The sequence below is a fragment of the Perognathus longimembris genome, chromosome 2 (assembly GCF_023159225.1).
Source record: "Perognathus longimembris pacificus isolate PPM17 chromosome 2, ASM2315922v1, whole genome shotgun sequence".
Lineage (NCBI taxonomy): Eukaryota > Metazoa > Chordata > Mammalia > Rodentia > Heteromyidae > Perognathus > Perognathus longimembris.
Genome location: NC_063162.1, coordinates 56,451,817 through 56,470,524, shown reverse-complemented (window position 1 = coordinate 56,470,524; position 18,708 = coordinate 56,451,817). Strand labels below are relative to the sequence as shown.

The 18,708-nt window shown below is 38.5% G+C and overlaps 1 protein-coding gene across 8 annotated transcripts in view; it reads right to left on the bottom strand.

The window, feature by feature from the left end:
- Window positions 1-250: 250 nt before the first annotated feature.
- Window positions 251-18,708, bottom strand: part of Ccser2 (coiled-coil serine rich protein 2) — a 117,654-nt gene continuing 99,196 nt past the window's right edge. For 6 of the 8 annotated variants that reach the window (XM_048339176.1, XM_048339175.1, XM_048339180.1 and 3 more), the window contains one exon: window positions 251-1,528. In XM_048339176.1, coding sequence (XP_048195133.1) covers window positions 719-1,528 — 810 coding nt within the window. In that variant the 3' untranslated portion in view covers window positions 251-718. Of the gene's footprint in view, window positions 1,529-16,265; window positions 16,399-18,708 lie in introns of all 8 variants that reach the window. The other 2 variants (XM_048339181.1, XM_048339182.1) reach the window with 2 other exon arrangements.

The following is an 18,708-nucleotide window of genomic DNA, read 5'->3' as shown; positions in this document are numbered from 1 at the left end:
CAGGCTACAAGTGGATACACCTTAGGCACAGGTTTCAAGGTATATCTCAAGCTCTCCAAATGTACACAGTACAAGCACAAATGGTATATGTGAGTGACAGAAACACAATGTCAACATGACAACCAGCAGCTTATACATATATACTATTGAACACTGTCAGCTTAGGGAATTCCTCTGGTAAATGAATGAACAGTTAAGACTAGTTTGCTGATCCTAGGCAAGAAGAAATAAAGCTGACATCGATTTCCCATTAAAAGCCGGATCTTTATTCATCACAAAGCTTTTGCATAGACCTTTCAAATATACAAAACACTGGCCAGAACTCTGCTTACAGACTACCATCTTCCATTATCACCACGCTGTTAGTTAAAACAGTAGCCATGGTGGACAGAGGTGAGGTTCTGATAACCACAGTCAATAAGGACGGAGATGGGACTTGGACTTAATCAGCAAAGCACACGTCTTGCCTGCAAAGAGCGGACAGCACGGGCAGACGTGACAGTGGACCTCTGAGATATCTGGGCAGGCAGATCTGAGACAAGTGTGCTTGAACCAAGATATAAAATGGAAGAGCCAAAGGAGTAGAAGCCTCCACATTTTAATTTTAAGGTTTTCGCAAGCTTTCAACAGAACCTCCAACGTGGTGGCAAACTGCACATAAAGCTATTACAGAAAAGAGTGCTGTTAAAACACAAAGTGGCAGACGTTGACTATGTGCTTAATGTATCTTTGGTTTAGGAAGACGAGAATATCGATTGGAGGCCAACGGATCCCCGGAATGCAAACTGCCATTTGGATTTGGCATGATTTCTTTGTGCCTTGCCAGTGGCCTGGGGATACTCGTCTTGGCCTGCAAGCTTTGAGGCTCCAGTCGTGGGCTACTTATTTGTTTCTGTCTGAAAGAGCTGGAAGGAGGGCGGAGCTTAGATGCTTTCAGATTCAGATTATTTGCAAGATTTGTTTGACTAGTGGGCTGAAGCTTTGCTGAATGAGCTGCAATGATGGGTGGCTTCTTACAACCAAGAGTCCTACTTGGAGATGATTCATGGCCTGGAGGTGGGGCGGAAGAACTCGAGATAGGTGGCTTCAGAAGATGTGAGGACTTGGGCTGAGACAGGTAACCCACCAGTGGAGACGGATTTCTTCCAACTCTCTTAGCCTGCTCTACTGCACTCAACTGGGGAGGTGTTGGGGGAGAACCGGGTCCAAACTGCATCTCACCAATTTCATTCTTTGCCAAACGAGAAGGCTCTTGAGCACTCACGGTCACGGTCAAGTTTGAGTCAGACATACTTTTTGCCACATTCATCCTAAACTGTGGGCTTGAGGAAACAGGCCGGTCTTCCAAACCATAGTTGTTTTCTTGTTGTAAGCCATGTGGGAAGCTTCCATCTGGATGTGCAGCACCTTGATGCATGCCCTGGCCCGTACATTCACTGTGGGCCTCGATACGTTGTGGCCTTATTAGTTTTCCCTGTGCGTGGTCTGTGGGTCTGGGAAGGCTGCTGGAAGGGTGTAGTAGTTGAGGCTGTTGAGATTAAAAGCAATATCATTAACAGTGTAGCTCATAAAAGTACTCAGAGTTAATGTAAGTGAAATTGGTAGTAGGCTGCGTATGCTTTAATATGGAAAGTATGTGGGGTATCTGAAACATACAAAAATGAATTGCAATATTCAAGCAATCTCATGACATATATAAAAGTAGTAATGCAAACAAAAAATGGTACAGGCAATATACACTGAACATGATAAAAAAAATGGGAGAAAGAAAAGAAAACTTAACATTCCAATTCATTGTAGGAAACATTCTTGCCTTAGTGCTTTCACTAAGTGTTTGCAATTGTATCTACAAAAAAGCCTGACAATAATTTCTATAGCACCTTGACTTTATCTCCACAAGCAGTGCTCTGATGTGATGGTGGATTTAGGATTATCACCCATCTTAAAGGTCTTTTGGTAGTTGTGTGCAACACTACCAAGTGCTGTACCTCTGTGACAAATTAAAATTAGCAGCTGATAACAGGCTTAAAGGTCATACTGTCACTTTTCATGACTTTCTTAAGTTTGTACAAAGTTCATTCACTTAGCTAATACTAGCCTACCTTTAAGCTGAAAACAAAACATTTTTTCAGAGTTTACTTGTTCCATCTCACTGTCATTATTGCTAAGACACAAAAAACATATATTAAAGTAAAATTTAAAATGATGAGCCTTGAGCCAGTCCAGGCAGAAAAGTCTTATCTCCAATTAAAGACTCTTATCTCCAATTAACCATGAAAAAAGCCAGAAGTGGAGGAGTGGTTCAAGTAGTAGAGTGCCATCATTGAGTGAAAAAGCCAAGTGAGAGTGGGATGCCCTAAGTTAAAGCCCTAGTACCAGCACATGCAGGCACATACACAGGCATACACACATGAGCGTGCTTGCACACACACGTGCACGTACACACACACACACACAATCAGCCTCAGGGGATTATGTAGTACATGCTTAGCATGTACAAAATCTAGATTTAATACTTAGCATTGCCCCTCCAAACACAAAAACAAAAAATGCAACAGCAACATTCCTAAGGCCTCACAGGCCCTTCTGATGTTTACTGTGTGGTTACCTTGTCCCCCATCTTCCCCCACCAAAAAGAAAAAATCAGAGGAAATGTGTCCAACTTTTATTACTTTGGGGCATCCAGGAAAAATGAAAATAATCTTATGGCCCAAGGAATTAAAATATATGGGGCAAAGTTGAGTGCACCCATCTTGACACACAGTTATCACAAATGACATCATCTGTCTTGACACACAGTGGGTCATCACAAATGACAACCAGTTCCTCTCTCTAACGTGCTTTTTATTGAATAACGAGGGCTAACATGTCAAAGAGTTTGGAAAAGGGCTTTGAAATATGAACTTCAAATGACTGTGTTTTTTACTAATAAAGTAACTTTATTATGAACAATAGTACAATAGTTAGTAGTAATACAATAGTACTAATAATAATTTGTGTTAATCCACAAATAAACCCACACAGTCGCCTATGAAAGGGCGGGCAATCTTACTGCTCCATCTGTGTTCTTTCTCTGCCAACATTAGCACTGGGAAGTGGCTGCGATGGGAGGAAGTCAGGTCTCAGACTGAGGAAAAACAGGAGTGACTGAGAACAGGCTCATAATTGAGGATAGATAACTGGAGGCAATGCTGTAATAGGAGTGATTTGCTATTTCAATAATAATAATAATAATAGCAATGTCTACTCAGAATTCTTTATATAGATAAATGACATTAAATTCTATCACCTAAGTCTAGTTGTCACATGAGGTTATATGTCCCATATTTAAAGGCACTGAGCATTTTCACAACCTTTTACCACAGAGATGAATACAATGTGGAAGGCACTAAAATAAAATAAACACTAATTAATTTAATTCAATAGATTCTCCTTGAAGTTCCCTGGGTAAAAGAACAACCATGCAGAAGTGATTTTTAAAAACTTTAGACATGTGTGTGGAAAACTAGTGTTATGTCATATTAAGGAATGACAATATACCACAGGGCATGGGAAGGGCTTCTGGGGAGGAGATGGCACAAAATGCCTGATGGCATGAGGACATCTCCCTTGTACCCCCTCCTGCCCGCAAACATGTAAGATATTCTCATTCCAAGCTGAAAATTCTTGGCATATTTTATGACTGGAAAAATTATGGAAAATTTTAAAATTAAGTGTTGTAATCTGACAGGAACAAAAAGGAATGGACATGTGCTATCTCAGAACATCCAAAGGTTATATGCTTTTCTAACTGCACAAACTACTCTGCAGAAATGATCCACACACACTATTTTGTTACTGCACTATATGGCGGAAGCCTCCTCACCACCCAGAGCAATGGACCCTAGGCCAGGGTAGAAAGCGGTGCTGCTTGTATGGTTAGGTGATACAGCTCCATTCAAAATACTAAATAAAAAGCAAATAACCAGGTTTTTAAGAATAGCTGAGTCTTTTACCCAGGAGGAGTTAGACCGAACAGCTGAATAAAGGAAAGCCTCAATTATCATTTAATTACCGTAATCATATTGGTGGTTTCCAAATCAGTGATTGCTAACAGGTAGGGTTTGCAATTTATTAAAAATTATTTTTAGGGCTGGGGATATAGCCTAGTGGCAAGAGTGCCTGCCTCGGATACACGAGGCCCTAGGTTCGATTCCCCAGCACCACATATACAGAAAAAACGGCCAGAAGCGGCGCTGTGGCTCAAGTGGCAGAGTGCTAGCCTTGAGCGGGAAGAAGCCAGGGACAGTGCTCAGGCCCTGAGTCCAAGGCCCAGGACTGGCCAAAAAAAAAAAAAAAAAAAAATTATTTTTAGTGATAGAATATGGAAAACTACAGTTTAACAAGTTAACTTAAATTCAGTTAAATTAGGATGGTCTGTTTTCAAGAAGAATGGGAAGTAACAGTAACATAGCAGAGGGCTAAGGGGACAATTGCTCCTGGCAAATGGAGGACAACACTGGGGGTAAAGGCACACTGTAGGACAGAGACGTCCTGCAGTTCAGCTTGGGCACTGCTAAGCTCTTGCTGGCAGGGATCCACAACAAGCTACCCTTTACCATTGGTGAACCAAGCAGATGAACTCACTCTCCCCAAGCCCTAAACACACTTACACAATGTTTAATTCACATTGCACACATCCCTTACTGCTCCAAATGCCATAAAAGATGCCCCTCGATACCTACAGAATGAATTTACTTACCTAGATATTATTTATTTTTAAAACACATTCCTGTTATTCTTTTAAAATTATGTTTGTTATATTTAGGTAGTTGTACAAAAGGCGTAACAATTCAAATGTCAGTTGAAAATTACAGGGCACATTTAGAGTGAATTTAAATGTAAAGATCCCATGTGTTCATGGATAATAGGACTATTAGAAAGGAATGTGGGAGATTTTTGCATTGTCTATCATGTGTCATGTGCCACACCATGCACAGGGAGCACAGTCATACTTATTCCTTTGCTTAATGACCTTTCTGAGACCTGGTCAGATACACAAGGAGACTGCATCTCAGGCATGACAGCATAAAGGAACAAAAAAGAAAACATAAGGAGGACTGGGGAGGTCATCAAAGGCATCTCCAAACTGCCAATAATCTGCCCTAAATCTAGCAGCCTCCCAGACCTGAGGAACCAGGGAGATGCTCTCCAGCCACCCTGAGAGGGCATTGCCCACACTCCGTCCCAGCAGCCTGCAGAGGGGCTGGCCGCTGAAATGGAAATGCAGCCACAGCTCCTACCTCAGTACCGTGGGCCTCTCACTGGAAATGAGCACCTCTAAGTCTTACTTCTTAGGTCAGATCCATAAACTTCAAAATATTTTTCTGTGAGTTCCCCCACTAAACATTTACATGCGTCAACGGCAACAGTAGCAGGTGCGTACCTCTGGGGTGGAAGGTCACCTGGAATGCTAAGCTTAAGTGCCTGCTTCACATTGCTTACAAAGATAACCAGAGAGGGGCTGGGAATATGGCCTAGTGGCAAGAGTGCTTGCCTCGTTAAGAAATGAAGCCTTGGATTCAATTCCTCAGCACCACATATGTAGAAAATGGCCAGAAGTGGCGCTGTGGCTCAAGTGGCAGAGTGGTAGACTTGAGCAAAAAAGAAGCCAGGGACGGTGCTTAGGCCCTGAGTTCAAGGCCCAGGACTGGCAAAAAATAAAATAAAATAACCAAAGGAACCTGAGCTCCTTAGGTGCCCATACCAATCCTTATTAACTGTTTGGTGTACTTGGTACTCCTAACAGCCTATAAGTTCTCTTTCTCTCTCTATATATATGCCTGCTACAAAAGTTTATATTTCATTTGACAATATTTTATTTTCATAAGTTACTAGAGGAAAATCAGTTGAAGATTTAAGAATGGCTTCTTTGGTCATTAAACATCAAAGTGATAGTTTCCTATCAGGTCAACAATGGAGTGTTAACGATTAAATAAAAACTAATTATGGAGTGTTAATGATTAAATAAAAACTACCTTAAAAATTGTTAAGACAGAAACTGCAGTGCATGCCTGTAATCCTAGCTATACAAGAGACAAAGATGGAAGAATCACGGTTTAAAGTCAGGCTAGGCAAAACTGTTGGCCAAAGCCCTGTCTCTAAAAACAAGCCTGTAAATCCAGGCAGAGGAAGGAGGACTGAGTCTGAAGCCAGCCCTGGTAAAAAGTACAAAACCCTACCTGAAAAATAACCTAAAGCAAAAATGTTTGGGCAGATGGGTCAAGTGGTAAAGCATTGTCTAGCAAGCACACAAAGCCCTGCATTCCAACTCTAGTACTGACTGAAAAGAAAAAGAAATTTGATGATACAGTAAGTATACTGTTCTCTCTGGCAGGTTTGGTGTTAATAATTCATGTTTAGAAGGCTAGCAAGAAGGATTAATTATGCTAATTTGAACATAAGTACATCTCATAATGACCTACAAACTTAGGCTTCAATGATTTTTAAGACTAGCCATTTTTAGACTAAGTAGCTGGAAGAACTATGCATTTTATTCTTTTCCATTTTTAAATTAAATATAACTGTATGTGTAAAGCACTCAGCACAGGGCCTCCTAGAGTATTGTTAAGTGCTTAGTACATGCCATGGATGACTATGTACATATTCAAGGTATGGCTGTTTTGTAACAGGGTCTTAGGTGAAAGACAAGTTCTTTAGCAATATAATAAGCTAACTGTTACATAATATAAAATTTCTAAGCTTCAATGTATAATCCAATAATTCCAGTCATATCTGAATGTTTTAAATTAACAGTGGCTATATCTCATACAACAAGTCAAGATTCCTTTACTACCTTCCTGGAGATGGGAACAGGAGCTGGGATATGTGTGGCACTCTCAAGCTGAGATTCTCTCACAGCATTAAATCTCATCACATGTGTGGACCGTATGATCAATCACTTACTATTAATGAGATCGTAGACAAATGATCTCACTATACTGAAAGGAATTTAACCATTTTGAAAATGGTGAGAATTCCAGAATCTGTACCTCACAGAATTGTAAATAATAACATGTATGCAAAATGCTTATTACATTGAAAATTCTTAAGAAATAATACATTTCTGGTCTCAGAGATGAGGCAGAAAGCCAAACTCTAATTTACATGCCTGATGTCTAATTCTCCTGAAGCTGTGAGTGGGAGGGGTTACAGAAAGTGTCTTCTTTTTGTCCATAAATTTACTACAGAAGTTTAAAGAAGTTAACATTGCATGTTGAAATGTCACATACTTTAGCAAGTGGCAAAGGTAGAAGCTGACTTATCAGAGAATTTGAAATGAAATACTAAAACTGTTTCTGTATTATTTGAATAGTTTCTGAGCTCATAGGCTTTCAGAATATACAGTATGAGTGGTGACTCTACGGACAGACTCAATACTTTCATTCAGGTGCTAGCTTTCCTGACATTCTATTCCATCTTAGCAGATCTCCCCTACAAAGAAGACTTCTAAAACACCAAACTCAAGTCATACTCTAGAGCCATATTTATGGAAAGTGGTAGTTCCACAGTGACCCTCTGAAAGAAACACTGGGCACTGAGAAAAACTGTCTCTACTACTGTACTACCTCTTACACATGGCAGCTAAGATAGCAAGTCCTGATTGAGTAGACATATGCCACAGTGTATAAAGTAGAAATCAGGAAATATTCTCGTATAAAAACATTTCACATCAGAATTAACTAAAATTATTTTGGGGGGTACAAAAGGTTTATTGTCATTAGATACACTTTAAAGGATGAAAGCACAAACTGAAATGTAACCACTGGCAGCATGCCTATGATTGCATGCACACTTTGACATGCATCATGCAAACTGGGAGAAACAAAAACCAAAATAGAACATGATTACGAGGAAGATGGTGGGAGAAAATCCAAAATTGTACTGTACCACGCTTTGTCAGAGAAGTAATGGACTAACTTCTCAACTCCTTGCCAAAGGCACAATGAGAGAGCAGAGACAAGAAAGAGACAGGACAATGGCATCAGAGACCACAGGCAACATGGAGGATCGCCAGGACGAGGTGGAGGCCCAGGGAATTTGTTTTGCTATTTTATTTTTCTAGGCACTCTTTATTACTTTTCCTTATTTACTTAACTATAAATGACAGCATATTAATATCATTCATACTTTCCTGCTAACATGGTTTGCAAGTTAGCACAAACTTCCCTGCACATACAATGGTGCATATAAAATTTCTCACAAAAAGCAATCACTTGGATCTTACCAAACAAAACATTGGAAGGAATTTTGACACAATGCCTACTCCAAAGAGAAAAGGTTTGGCCCTCTGTAACCCTTTATTGAAGGTAGAAATTACTTGTAAAATAAATTTAGCGCTTCTTGTACATTACAGAAGCAAAGAAAACTTGAGCATCTGAAAGATCACTAAAGGTATAATCTGACTCTAACTTAAATACCAGGCCAGAGGCTTCACACATCACTATAGAGATGAAAGCTCTAACCAAGTCACACATATAACTGAATGCATCTGCTCCGGAATTCATATGGACCAATCACCGTTTCTGATGTTTTGGGGAAACTATGAATGCTTATTTCTCTGCTTTTCAAAATGGTGCTTCTAGATTCTAGAAAACTAGAAGATACCTGATTGAAGAATGTAAGTTATCTTGTTTAAAACTCAGAAACAAGGAATCCAAAGAGTTTTCTATGTTGGTGACCAGATCATTGCTTTTAAATGTTATCCAGGTGAGTGAAAGTGACTCAAGTATTTACTAGAGGCAAAATATCATCAGCATCTACCTCTCAGATGCACAGTAGTTCAGAAAGCAAGTGACCAGCATCACAGCTGTACCAGGCTCCTGGTATCCCCAACATGCATTGTACATTAGCCCAGGGTAGCTGCTACTGGCAGTATGGTGCAGAAGCAAATACTGACTAGAAACAATCCCTCAATCTTTAGAGCAGATTGTCACAGAAAGCTACACAAAAAAGCACAAATTTCTGTGTCTACCATAATTGCAGTCCTGAGAGAAACTATACCATGCCTATGTTTATGGGAAGGCCTACTGGACCATGAGTTAAGTAAGATGCACATTTCTAGTCAGCTGCCCAATGGCTAGGCTAGACAGCACTGGAAAAACAGCTGCAAAAATGGACACAGTATCATATTCTATTTTTATTACCATCTTTAATTTAAAAAAATTACTGTAAGGATGAATTAGTTCAGTTTCTTATCAAGTTATCCGAGTTTATATTTTACTTGACAATATTTTATTTTCATGAAAAGTCATTCCCAGAGCTAAATTTTCATGAAAACACCAAGGCTTAAACCTGTCCTCCCATATAAAATTGCTTACATCCACATACTGGAGTCCACCCGAGTGAGCCATGTAGTGCTATACTTTGTTAAACCATCTAACAATTGAACCACACACATCGAGTGCCCCAAAGAAGTGCAACCCTCTAATTAAATAATGTCCTTCTACAAATACACCTAAGATAGAGGCACTGGCTAATATACAGGATAATTGTGCTGTAATAGGATCTCCATAACTAGAACTATATCAATGTCAGACAAGAGAAAAGAGTTACGTCAAGAAATGGAACATGATAATGCATTACTATCCACATTAGGTAACACAGTGGTTTCAAAGATATTTACTATGTGAAAAATGTTTATGATAACATGAAAAAAATCACAAAAAACTAGATAACTATGATTGTAAACTTATAAAACTGAAAATAATATCCACAATAAATAGTTAAGATTCAAGCTCAGGACTTAGAGAAGAATTTAATTTTCATTTGTTTACTTACCCTGAGCAAATTACTACCATCATTCATATTTATTTATATTCTCTTTATTATAAAATTGGGATTATAGCTCTGACTCTATAAGTTACTGTGATAAATTAATTCTTATCATGTGACAATTTAAATAAAACAACTAGAAAAGTACTTAACATTAAAAACCATTATAAGGCTCAGTGTAGTATTCGATACTTAAGACTTCAGCTATTTGGGACAGAGTTTAGGAGTATTGGGGTTTGAAGTCAGCTGGAGTAAATCCTTAGACCTCTAATCTCAACAAACAAGCCTAGAGTGGTGGCATATATCTGTGATTCTAGCCACAGAGAATACACAAGCAAAAGGATCAGTCTGAGGCTAGCCCCAGGCAAAAAACCCAAGACTATCTGAAAACTAAAGTAATTTAGTTAACTGCTTGGACCCAGGCAGCCAAGCGCCAGTGGTTCATCCCCGTAATTATAGCTATTAGTTCAAAGTCAGTCCAGGCAGAAAAATCTTCAAGACATTTATCTCCAATTAACCAATAAAAAGCTGGAAGTAGAAATACGGTTCAACTGATAAAGTGCCAGCCTTGACCAAAACAGCAAACTGAGAGTGTGAGGCTTCGAAGTTCATGCCCCAGTAACCAGCACAAAAACAAACAAACAAAAACCTAGTGTAAGTAACCAAGTGTTGGAATCCAGCCTTTGGACTTGATGGGGGAAAGGCATTAGAGAGCGCACCCTAGACGCCGCCCTTCTCCCCAGCCCTGGGGAATGCGGAAGCAGGCCACAATTCTTTGGGTCGGAACCAGAAGAACCAGCTTTGCAACCAGCCCCCAACTTTCTCGCCAGCCCAGGTGCCCCCAGTCTTTCCCTGGCGCGGCGCTTTCAGTGACGTTAGCTCATGAGGGGTCATATGACAAGCTCACAGCCTATCAGCGTCCTGGCCGGTCAGTCTCCTTTCATTCCTTCCTATCATTTCCCTTTACCCCCGCCTTAATAAATCAGATTGCTCTTGAAGCTTCTCCGAGATCCGCATATGCTTGGCTTTCTTTACTGGTAAGGAGGTGGGCAAAGCGTTCTCCTTCGGCCCCCTGTGCACGTGAGGTCAGTGCTGGCTCCCCCCCCCCCCCCATCCTGGCCTTACCTGCGGGTCGGGTGACCAGGGGAGAGGGTGAGAAAGGGAGTTGTGAGAAGCATAGCTGAGCCTTGATCTCCACGCCTGGGGAGGCGACCCGAGTCCGACAACCAAGTATAAGGTCCTGAGTTCAAACTCCAATATATATATAATCTGACAACTTTTCTGGTAGTAAGGTAACTTGATCTAAGGGCCTCCCTCACACTTGCTAGGCACCAGATTATCCACCATTAGAGCCACAGTAACATATGCAATTTTAATGTAATTATTTGACTCATCACACAGTAAGTCCTGAGAGAACAATTAGGAACTAAAAGGACTAAAGAAAAAAGAAAGCCAGGAAGATGCTAAAGTTAGGGAGCAGAATCAAAGACAGCAGGCCAAGGGCAAGGGAGGATTTGGGAAGATGGAAATTTGGTTGGACTGAGAACAAATGGCTCTATCATAGCTTGACCAGCTATTTAAGCCATTGTATTTTCCAACAATACAAAGATTTCCTGGCATAGGCTCACTCCTTAGAAGACATCAATTAAAAATAGTATTTCTATCAAAGAAAGATTATACATGCAAAGGAAAAAAAGATTATAAACAAAATGCATGCATGTTCAATTACATAAGGTATTGATTGACTTTCTCATTAAGATTGGTGCATTAAAACCTACATGTTCCAAACTCAATGGGCAAAATACATAAGATTTTTCTAACTCCAAGTTGCTAGTCATATTTTTTAAGGTTAAAGAAGAAAATATATTCTAAGAGAATGTATTATCTCATAAATCTTTTGTCTGAATTTTAAATAAACACACATATACTAGGTGCTAAATATATGCTTACAATAAAAAATGTATTAGTTGGTAATTTAAAATAACTTTATGATCACATATCAAAACTGCTTTTATGAAGGATCCCTGAAGATTATGAGAAGAAAACAAGAAAATATAGACCTATATAGAACTATGATTCTTATTTTGGTGACAGTCCTAGGACCTGAACTCGTGTCCTGAGCTTTTCCACTCAAGGCTGGTACTCTACCATTTGAGCCACCACAGCTCTCCTTCTGGTTTTTTGTGGGTTAATTGGAAATAAGAGTCTCAGAGACTTTTCTGCCCAGGCTGGCCTCCTGAATAGCTACCGTCACAGGTGTCCAGCTAGATCTATGATTCTTAATGCAATTTTGGTACAAATTATAATTAGAAATCTGGCAGCACTATACCAAGAAACTGACAAGCTATTAAACCCTATATACATGCATTTATGTAATTTGGGGTGGGGCAGTACTGGGATTTGAAGTCAGGGCTTTGTGCTTGCTATTCTATCACTTGAAGAACAATCCAGCCCTTTTTTGTTTTAGTTTTCAGAAAGGGTGTTACAATTTTTTGCCCAGTGCTAGCCTCATATTATGTTCTATGCTTCCCACACAGCTCGAAGTACAGATGTGCCCCACCACACCTGGCTTGTTTGTTCACTAGCTTTTTGCCTGGGCTAGCCTTGAACTAAATCTCTGCTCCAAAGTAGTTTGAATTACAAGCATGTAAAAAACACACAAGGCCTTTGGTTATTTTGAAATCACTTTTCCCTTTCTATTTAAGTTACACTGTATATAGAAAAAGATAGGAATTTCTGAATTCATAAAAGCAAGGTACTAAGAGGCAAGTTTTAAAAGATCAGTTAGTCATAATAAGGAAATAGGTGCTATTAAAGACAAGTATGGTGGTATATGCCCATAATCCCAACATGGAGGCTCCTAAATTTAAGGCCAACCCTAAGCTACCAAGTAAGGTCCTGAGGAAAGAAGGTGAAGAAGGTTATTTTTAAAATATGCTTTGTGAAACAGCAAGTATCCCATAAACACGAGCTACAAAAGAAAATGCTACCTGGATTATCATTAACGCTTTCTACTTGTCAAAAAGCAATTTTTTAAATTAAAATCTACTATGAGATAGATTATTATTCATAATGTTAAACAATTGAAATTAGAGTATACACACTAAACCAAACCCAGTTACATGAACACGGACCAGAACTAAAATCCCAACAGACACCAGAAAAGATCTCCATATGTCTAAAAGTATGTTATTTTCTGCTAACCTAGAAAGAACAATTGCAGTCAGAAAATAAAGATCATGAAGTAACTACTAGTAAACTTCACAAGATATGTAAAAGTTAAAAGTCTCCAGAGAAAGGAAAACAAAAAGAAAAACAATATCAGGAACTTCCAATTCTCTCTAATTCCTAGAGCTAACCGTATTTCAGCCAGGACAATCTGGCTTTCCGGAGTAACCGGAGGTTACTGCATTGTAAACATGAATTATCTATTCTGCATACTCTCTCAGCTTTTCTTGCTGGAAGGTCTTCTACTCTACTAAGCTCAAAAACCAATAGAAACAAAACCAGGTTTTCTCTACTCAAGTGTGGCCAAGCCTGGCAACTTGTGCCTTGGTAGGACAGTTATGACACACACAAGTCAGTGCTGAAGAAGGCATAAGGTGAAGGTGTGAGTGAAAGAGATTACAGTGAAGGGCTGAGAATATGGCCTAGTGGTAGAGTGCTTGCCTTGTATACATGCAAGCCCTGGGTTCCATTCCTTAGCACCACATATATAGAAAAAGCCAGAAGTGGCGCTGTGGATCAAGTGTTAAGAGTGCTAGCCTTGAGCAAAAAGAAGTCAGGGACAGTGCTCAGGACCTGAGTTCAAGCCCCAGGACTGGCAAGAGAGAGAGAGAGAGAGAGAGAGCGAGAGAGCACGATAGATTACAGTGAAGCATAAACCCCTCACCATCTTCCATTATTTGCACAAGTAACATCCTCAACACTGGAAACATATACTGTCTAAATGTAGAAACAGACATTATAACAGAATATAAGCTTACTGCAGAAAGAGGTAATTTGACTCCCAATACCCACAGAAACACTGGATTTGCTCTTTTAATCTCACATGAATAAAGCAAATAAATAAACAAACCGCTTCAGCTTATTTTAGGGTAAACCCGAAATAGTTAACACATTTAAAACGTATTTCTCATCTAAAGGAAGCTCTTAAGCCCAGCAGGAACTATCAGGAAGGGTCCTAAGGTTTATCACTTCCTATAGAAAAGGCTCTTCAAGTACCAATGATGGAATTCCAATGTTGGTTCTTTTAGCTGTGCAGGGCATGAAAACTTCCTCATGACACAACTTCAATGTTTGACTTCCAAACATACAAACTCTGCAGAACAAAAACTTTTGTCTTGCTAATCTGGCGAAGGAGAGACAGAGGCTTGATCTAAAAAACTAAAAAATATACTGGGTGCTGATGGCTCACACCTGTACTCTTTACTATTCAAAAGGCTGAGATCAGAGGACTATGGTCTGAGGCCAGCCCAGGAAGAAAAATCCTCAGACTGGAGGCATGGCTCAAGCAGAAGAACACCATCTGTGAACAAGAAAGCTGAATGAAAACATGAAGCCCTGAGTTCAAGTCATGGTACTGGCACAAAAAGAAAACAAAAAGAAAGTAAAAAATATAGAGCTGGGCTGGTACTACAGGAGAGTGCCACTTATGATTACAGAGGAAGGATTTGCTCTGAACCCAAGGAAGAAAAATCTGAAAATGGAAGGCTGCTGATGCAAAAAAAAAAAAAAAAAAAAAAAAAGGACAAAAAACACCTACAGACATGCAAGTTAAACCAGTGAAACAAATGTGTCTAAGAGACGTGCTTTTAAAATATACCTGCATGGGCTGGGAATATAGCCTAGTGGCAAGAGTGCCTGCCTCGGATACACGAGGCCCTAGGTTCGATTCCCCAGCACCACATATACAGAAAATGGCCAGAAGCGGCGCTGTGGCTCAAGTGGCGGAGTGCTAGCCTTGAGCAAAAAGAAGCCAGGGACAGTGCTCAGGCCCGGAGTCCAAGGCCCAGGACTGGCCAAAAAATAAAAATAAAAAAAAAAATAAAATAAAAATATACCTGCAACTCTACTTGGTATACAGAATTGTTAACCCTAAACTTCAATTGCATATTCCAGCTAACTGAAGAGGAAGGGCGGGGGGGAAGAACCTGGCCAGGTAAAAAAATAGGAATTAAAAAGGGACTTAAGAGCCAAGTTAAGTGGGTTGATTTGAGGTAAACCTGTCAAGCCCTGCCACATACTGGCTCTAAGTCTAAGAGCAACCTGTCCTGGTTTCCAGTGACCTTTGAAATTTCAGATCACTTCACTAGCAATTTGCACTGATCTCTTACACACTGGGATGCTTAATTTAAATAGAGGAGAAAAGGATGAAACTTATTTGAACACAACAAGTAAAACAGAAAATGTATAAAATAAGTGGCAGACTATTCCTCTTCTTATTGTTTTCATTAAATGAGACAAACTCCCTTTCTCATTAGAATAAAAAGTACAGAAGAAGAGGAGCCAAAAGCAAACTCCATGTCTTCTCTGGAATTCATGCTGATACCTTAAAATCTGGACTCTTTCAAGAAATGAAATGTACTTGAATAAATCAAATTCCCACTTGCTCAAAGTGTCAAAGCTCAGCCTTTGACATTTCTCATAATGAGTAAGATGATTAATGAAAAAACTAATATAAATCACAAGTGATATTAAATCTATGAAAAAGGCCTAAAAGTGACTCCAATTGAATATATCTATATTCTTCATTAATATTAGCTTTTTGGGTGACTTTTCAGAAAAGATAAAATATAACCAACTTACCAGGATTCTTTAAGTACATAATATAAAGTAATAAACAATATTTTGGAAAGTAAATTTAATGTAAATAGCAATCATAAGGTCAAACAATGACTGAGTCATTAGAAATATTAGTAAACCATGCATATTCAAAAGCAGTTTCTTCTGTGCTGGAAAGCAGCTGACAAATTAAAAAGATGTATTAGTTTTTTTATATTAAAGAAACCTTAAAAAAACAATTGAAAATATATTTGAGATGACAGCAAAGCACAATCAAAGCCTTTGATTAGGAAATGTTTAAAGAAATGTGCAATGGTCTAGTAAGCCCAATCCCTAAACAATATGCATCTGTCTACCAAACCATTGTGTATAGTATGCACATTTTTACAATAATTGGGTAAAAACAAGTTTATTCCCACATAAAAGAAATGCATTTAGACAGATGCATGTCAGTGGGCCTAGGATCCCTGGCAATAGGTTTAAACAGCATTAGAATGTCATTAAACCTCAGAGCTTTCAGAAGGCCACAAGTTTAAAGTCTATTCACATGCAGTCAAGTTAAGTGTTAAGAGAGATCAGAGGTAGCTCATTAATAATGTATTGGCCTGCAGGTCTCTCAGTACTGGGAAAGGAGGGAGAGGAGGGAAGGTCATGCAGAAGGGAAATACCATGAACTGGAAGCCAGAGCAGGAGAGGAGTGAGAGACACAGACTCACTCTGTCTGCGGTGCGATGGAACAGTCCGTGGGATCCCCTGGAAGGAGCCCTGCCAAGGAGAGAAGGAGGGAGCAGAATACCCACCCTGTGCAAAGAGAGATGGGGTAGGGAGAGTATAAAAAAAAAAAAAAAAAAAGGAACCGGAAAATAGAGAAACCAAAGTCATAATTCGGTTTTTTGTGGGTTGTTTTTTTTTTTTTAAATAACACAGCAACAGTGTTCATGAGAAGATAGACTTCACTTTTTTTTTTACAACACAGGCAGCTCAAATTACTGAAATTATATTACAATTCAACCCTAGATATTTTTCAAACATGTTAAGGAAAATCTATTTTCCTCTAATATTTGTAGTTAACAAATATGAAATAATAATTTTTCCAGAATATATCACATTCATCTTTATATATTACTTTAATATACTAGTTACCTGTTTGCAAAAAAGGAAAGAACTTCAGAGAAACAGATTTTAGGTATTAAAGATATTGCATTCATTTGTGAATCAGACAATCAAAAAGTTAACATATAAACATTTAAGTCATGGAATGTTAGAAAATTAGAAAGTAAAAATAAAGAACATTAGTTTAAGTTACAGAACTTGCATACCATTAAAAAGAATTAGGCTACTGAGACAGTAAGTCCTTTATAAAGAATGTGGCATGCAGGCCACAGAGTATAGACATATGCTTTTTAATCTGAGTAACATGTAGCTTCTTAGCCTGATTACTTTTAATTACAGATTATCAGAATTAGAATACCCCTGAAATGTTGACTGTTCAATTCCACCCACATGGGACCAGATTGGGTTTTTGCCTGTTACACCCAGCTAATCAAAGATATCCACAAATCAAACTTTAAAACACTCTTAAAATATCATGGAAAACATATGTCAATAGCATCATTCTATTTAAAATGCATGTCCCGGTCAAGAAAAATAAGAAGATGGGTTCTTTCCTAGTAAAATTGTAGTTGTTAGGAACTTGCTAAACTTTCTCCCGTGCAAATGATTTGTGTGGTAGCACTTGACTTTATATCTTTTCTATTTTACAAAGTTATAATGGGAGTATATCTGACTCAGTAAACCTGAAACACGAAAACTTAATTCTAAGTACAAAGGATTTCTCAGAATATTCATACTATTTCCACTGTTGAATTTGTAAATTATATGTATGCATGATATATGCAATGATGTGGACTAATCTTTGATTTAGTATTAGAAACTAAGTTTAACAAAACATCTGAAATACATAATAATCTTCTTTGCCTCTCTTTGTATAATAGTTCTTAAAAGTATTGTACACATTGTGAGTTTTAACTGGTAGCATCTTTTCACTCTATTCGGATATTGACAAAATCCATCTGTTTATTCCTACACTCTGTTTTCATAGGAAAAATAAATAAGAAAGGATTTGATAGCATGTACCCAGAAACTTTTTTCTCATTTTTTGGAAAGATTTTCTAGTTAACTTTAGATGTTCAAACAGTTTATAAAAGCTATATACTAATGAAAATTGGGAATTTACTTAATGTGCAAAATATCTATTCCTGTCTTTAAATGCCAAAGTTAAATACTTTTAAAGCAATACTGGAAATACATACAAATGAATTATCTAACAATACTATTTTAAGGAGATGTTTGTGCACAGAGCAGTAAAGACTAAGTTGTATAGATAAAAAGGAGCTTGATCTCAAAAATTACCACCATCCAACAGTACTCCTAGTCCCTCTCATCATTTTTTTTTTTCTTTTTCGTGTCAGTCCTCTGGTTTCACTGAGCTTTTCTGCTCAAGGCTAGCATGCTACCACTTGAGCCACAGCTACACTTCTGGCTTTTCTGGTAGCTCACTGGAGGAGGTAAGGATCTCATGGAGTTTCCTGTCTGAGCCTCCTGAGTAGCTAGGATTACAGGTGCAAGCCACAAACACCCAGCCCTCACACTATTTTTGTGTGAATGAGTAGGCACCTTTCACACTGCTGCTATTCTTTTTAATTAACCATTTCACAATTTTATCTGGGTACTTCTCTCAGACAAATATAGCTTGTACAATAATTCCATCTTACATAGATTTAATAGATCTTCACATACCCAGAAACATGACTTACCAAGTCTGTAAGATCATATATAGAATGTTAATAACTGTTGTGGGCACTTAGTATGATTAATGTAAATATTTCTTAAATAATTTTGCTTTCTTATTTCTTGTTACAGACTAAGTATATTGATATATCTCAATAGAAAAAGGACAGAAAAGGAAAAAGTCACTTTAGAAAGGTTTTTTTTTCTTTCACTTTGTCTTTTTTTTTGGTCATTTGTGGGGCTTGAACTCTGGGCCTGGGTACTGTCCCTAAGATCTTCAGCTCAAGGCTAGCACTATACTACTTGAGCCATAGTGCTACT